The sequence below is a fragment of the Capra hircus genome, chromosome 22 (assembly GCF_001704415.2).
Source record: "Capra hircus breed San Clemente chromosome 22, ASM170441v1, whole genome shotgun sequence".
NCBI lineage: Eukaryota > Metazoa > Chordata > Mammalia > Artiodactyla > Bovidae > Capra > Capra hircus.
Window position 1 is genome coordinate 11,455,646 of NC_030829.1, and position 4,677 is coordinate 11,460,322.

The 4,677-nt window shown below is 64.3% G+C and overlaps 1 protein-coding gene across 1 annotated transcript in view; it reads left to right on the forward strand.

The window, feature by feature from the left end:
* DLEC1 (deleted in lung and esophageal cancer 1) overlaps positions 1 to 4,524 on the forward strand; it is a 90,420-nt gene extending 85,896 nt beyond the window's left edge. Inside the window, exons 28-37 of the mRNA XM_018067178.1 lie at positions 237 to 439; positions 548 to 658; positions 762 to 887; positions 971 to 1,065; positions 1,236 to 1,320; positions 1,424 to 1,636; positions 2,918 to 3,079; positions 3,739 to 3,892; positions 4,079 to 4,202; positions 4,294 to 4,524. Coding sequence (XP_017922667.1) covers positions 237 to 439; positions 548 to 658; positions 762 to 887; positions 971 to 1,065; positions 1,236 to 1,320; positions 1,424 to 1,636; positions 2,918 to 3,079; positions 3,739 to 3,892; positions 4,079 to 4,202; positions 4,294 to 4,420 — 1,400 coding nt within the window. The 3' untranslated portion in view covers positions 4,421 to 4,524. The remainder of the gene's footprint in view (positions 1 to 236; positions 440 to 547; positions 659 to 761; positions 888 to 970; positions 1,066 to 1,235; positions 1,321 to 1,423; positions 1,637 to 2,917; positions 3,080 to 3,738; positions 3,893 to 4,078; positions 4,203 to 4,293) is intronic.

Genomic DNA, 4,677 nt, shown 5'->3' on the forward strand with positions numbered 1-4,677 from the left:
TGTGCATTTGGACATGAACGCTGGTCTTGGGATCCGGAAGACCAAGGGTGATGGAGCCGACGGCATAAGCCTGTAGACTTGAAACAAGAATTGCCTGGAAGTGACAATGATAAACGAGGCCCCCACCAGCCTGTCTGGGAGAACTGGTGGCCTCTGGGGCCTGCAGGGAGTGGGCCCAGGCAGGAGTCATCTGCTCTTTCCTTACTCTTCACGCCTTTCTCCTGCATCTGCCCCAGACATCCGCCTGGACTGGGAGACCTACACTCCAGAGGATAGGGAGGACCGACTGCTGGAGCTGCTGGTGTTCTACGGGCCGCCCTTCCCGCTACGTGACCATGCTGGGAACGACCTCCTATACCCCGAGACCCCGGAAAGCAGCGGCTCCTTCTGGTCCCCAAGTCCCTCTGAGTCTGAATCCAGCCGTGAAGCCACCCCATCTGTGAGCAAGGGTGGCGGGTGGGCCACTGGGCCGGGTCAGCGGGTCTCATACTGAGCCTCGGCGACTCCCTTGACTCAAACTGAGCCTCGGCAACTCCCTTGACCATAGGCCGAGGGCAGCTCCAGTGCCGGCGCCCCCCAGAAGATCATCTCGGTCATCCTGCAAGGGCATGAGGGGATGCCCTCTGACCACCTGTTCTCCATCAGCCCCAAGCAGGTGGTGAGTGGGTGGGGCGGGGAGCTTCGGGGAGCCATCCCCCTGACCAAGGCTGGGGGTGGGGTGGGGTGTGGTTGTCCAGCGCTGAGGCTGCTGTGCCTGCCAGGTGGTCCCTGCGGGGGGGAGCAGCACCATCCACATCTCCTTCACACCCGTGGTGCTGGGCCCCGACGTCCTGCACAAGGTGGAGTGTGTCGGCTACGCCCTGGGCTTCTTGAGCTTGGACGATGAGGTGAGCGCTTTGGGCCTGGGGAGGGCTTCCCCCCACCCCACCCCACCTCTCAGGACTCCAGTGATGGGGCCTGGGCTTGGTAGGTGGAGAGGGAGCTTCCGGGCCGGAGGCGCCGCCTGCAGGACTTTGCCGTGGGACCCATGAGGCTGGACCTGCACGGCTACGTCAGGCTGGCGCAGTGAGTCCACAGGGCCACCTGGCCCGCCTCCTGCCCCTGGTGGGGAGCAGCCTCCTTGGGCGCTGCTGGGGACCATCCCGGGCCTTGGGAACAAGAGGATGGGCACGGGAGGGTGGGGCCGGCCAGGGGCAGGTGAGGCCCCGAGGCCCATCCCGGGCTGTCGCCGGCAGGCTGAGCGTGGAGTGGGACTACGGAGGCAGCGTGGTGTTCTGGCAGCAGGCCAGTGACCTCATCCCCGAGCAGCCCTGCGCTGGGGTGAGTGTGCGGCCCCCCTGCCCTCCCGTGTCACCCAGGTGCCCCCCACCGGCCCTCCGGGGGCAGAGCCTAGCAGTCTGAGTCCCCCCCTTGTGGTTGCCAGGTGCTGAGTGAGCTGGTGACCACCCGCCACCTGAAGTTGACCAACACCACGGAAATCCCTCACTACTTCCGGCTCCTGGTCTCCAAGCCCTTCTCCGTTTCTCAAGAGGGGGCGAGCCACAGCCACCGGGCCCTCAACCGGAAGCAGGAGGGTGAGCAGGAGACGGCAGCGAGGGGCAAGCAGCTGGTGCTCCACCCACAGGAGAACACACTGGTCAGTGGCGGCATCTGCGGTCCCCGCCAGGGGGCACACACTCCTGGGCCGGGGGCCACCCTCCTCTTACGTTCCCGCACGTGTATGTACAGACAGCCCGGCCACACAGCACCCTCCCAGGGCTGCACTCAGACACAGACAGCGGTGGTATCCAGGCCCTGCCGCGCCCTAAGCACTTGGGCCAACTCCCCAGCCAGACAAGACTAGCTAGCGCACGCGCACACACAGCCACACACAGCCACACACACCCACAGTCCCACACACACACCCCCACTCACCACTCAGGGGCCAACTTCCCAGACAGACAGGCAGACAGACAAGACTCCAGCCAGCGCACGCACACACATACAGCCACACACACCCACAGTCCCACACCCACACCTCCATCATCTCACACACACACACCCCCACTCACCGTCCCACACCCACACCCACCATAACACACACACACTGTCCAGCACATATACCGTCCCACACACACACTCACTCTCCCACACACACCCCCTGCAGCACACTTTCTGCACAGGGGTCTCCACATGTAGATGTGCCCTGACCTATCAGAGCGCACACTCACGAGCCCTAGACACACCAGTCTGCCTTCATCCCCTCTGCCCGCGTCCTGGTCCTGAGAGCACCTCCACATGGCACAGACCCTCCCCACTCACCTGCCCTCTTGCAGAGTTTCATCACCGTCTTTCCATAAACGTAAGGCACACTGTTCCCAGGCGCCCCCTCCTGACATGAGAAGGCTAGGGCCGAGGCCTAGGAATCTGTATTCCTAACAGGTCCCTTGAGTAAACTTGTGCAGTTAGATCCACAGACCTGGGTTTGGGAGCCACATGTCCAAGGCCCCTCCCGTGAGGCCTCAGTGATACCTTTGCCCTCTCCCCACAATCACCAGGATGACCCCTGAGCAAGGGTAAGCTGACTCTGTGCCCCACAGCCAACAGGGTGACCCCTGAGCAAGGCTAAGCTGACTCCATGTCCCATGCTTGAAACTCAGCTGGGGCCCCTCACTGCCCTTAGGACAGACACAGGCCTGCCCTGGGCCTGCGGGCTTGCACACAGCCCTGGCCACCTGAGGGGAGGACAGCTCCATTCCTCAGGCCCCTCAGCTCCTGACGGCTGCTGGGCACAGAGCAGGGTCTGCAGGCCATGCTGGGTCACAGGCTGAGTGGGCAGCAGGCCGGTCCTGCAGGAAGGAAGGGTGGAGCCCCAGATGGGCAAGCTGCTGCCTGCCTCCAGCAGCCTCAGGTGACAGCTTGCTCACAATCTGCTCAGGTGAACGTGTCCTTCTCGCTCTCCCTGGAGCTGCTCTCCTATCAAAAGCTCCCGGCTGACCAGATGCTGCCCGGAGTGGACATTCAGCAGAGCCCGAGTGGAGAGAAGCAGATGGTGTTCACACAGAACCTGCTGCTGGAGTATAGCAACCGGACCTCCCAGGTGAGTCCCCGGCCTGGCTCACATGGTAAAGAGGGGCACCAGGCTGAGCTCTGCTCAGGTGGAGTCCCGACCCCGATCGTCTGGCACGTGGAGAGATGGGGTCATTGCCATCCTTACCAGCCTCAGGAGCTCAGAGCCAGGTGGGGTGCTGGAGTGTGGAATATCAGGGAGGGCTTCCTGGAGGAGGAGGTGGCATGTGAAGCCTGCACATTGTTTAATGGAGAAAGAAGGGGCCCGTCCAAGGGAATGGCCTGACAGTGCCAACAGTGAGCAGCTGAGGGGCGCCTCTGGGGCTTGTCTGGGACTGTGTGTGCACCAGGTGAGAAAGCCATGGGCCTTGTTCTGTGGGCTGTGACAGGCTCCACACCCCAGCCCCGCAAGCTTCTGAGGGGAGAGGCCAGGAGGAAAGGTGAGGTGGCCCAGAGCCCAGGAGGAGCAGAGGGCTGGATAAGGGGGACGGGTAGGCAGGGAGGGGACCCGGGCAGGGAGTGGAAACCACAGCGCTGGAGAAGGGAGCAGACGGCGCCTCCCTGGTCGCTTCCCTGCTGGAACCCCCTCAGCGGCGGTGCTGCCTGTGGGCTCCTCAGAAGCTGCTGCGCGGAGGGCTGGCAGGGTCCCGTGTCCCTGCTGCTCCCCTGGGTGCCCGGCTCTGTCCCTAGGTGGTGCCCCTGCGGGCCGTGGTGGCCGTGCCTGAGCTGCAGCTCTCCACCAGCTGGGTGGACTTTGGCACCTGCTTCGTGAACCGGGACCGGGTCCGGGAGGTCTACCTCATGAACCTGAGTGGCTGCCAAAGCTACTGGGCCGTGCTGACAGGTGTGTTAGGCCCTCCTCCCTAACTCCGCCAGACCCCCCTGGCGGGAATTGCTGCGCTGACGGCCACTTCCCCCATCCGAAGTGGTCCCCCCCCGGGGTGGTGGGCAGCAGCAGAAGTGCCAAGAGGCGGGGGTCAGCGCCGCAGGCGGTGCGTGGAGCTGCCTGCGTGTCCTCCCCATCCTGCAGGCCAGCAGGAGCCAAACAAGGCCCCCGTGGCCTTCAAGGTCTCCCCAAGCAGTGGGCTGCTGGAGGCACGACCGGTCAACGCACCCCCCACCTCTGTCACCCTCCAAGTTTCCTTCACCGCCAGGTATGGCCCCCCACGGCCTGGCTGGCGCTGCCCGCCCCCCCCGGAGCCCCGGGCCAGCACTCCTCCTGATTTGAGCCCTGGCTTCCCATAGGAGCTGTGAGCTGTACGAGTCCACGCTGGTGGTGGAAGGCGTGCTTGGGGAGAAGCCGTGCACCCTGCGGCTCCGGGGCTGCGGCTCGTATGACGAGAGACACGCTTCACCCCTGCACCAGCTCTGAGGCTCTGCCCTCAGCCCCCAGTCCTGGAAATAAACATGGCCCGGAGCTCTGGAGCGGTTTACTGGGCACGGGCCTCTGCTGGGGGACCTCTGAACAGCTCCTGGGATGGAGGGACCCCTCCAGGCCCGCGCCTTGTGTCCTCAGGGCTCAGCCAAGGGTGGGTCCGCCGGGCGGAGACCAGGGCACTTAGTGTTCAGATGGAGCAGAGGCAGGACCAGCCTAGTGAGAACTGGCCCTGCAGAAGAACCACAGGCACC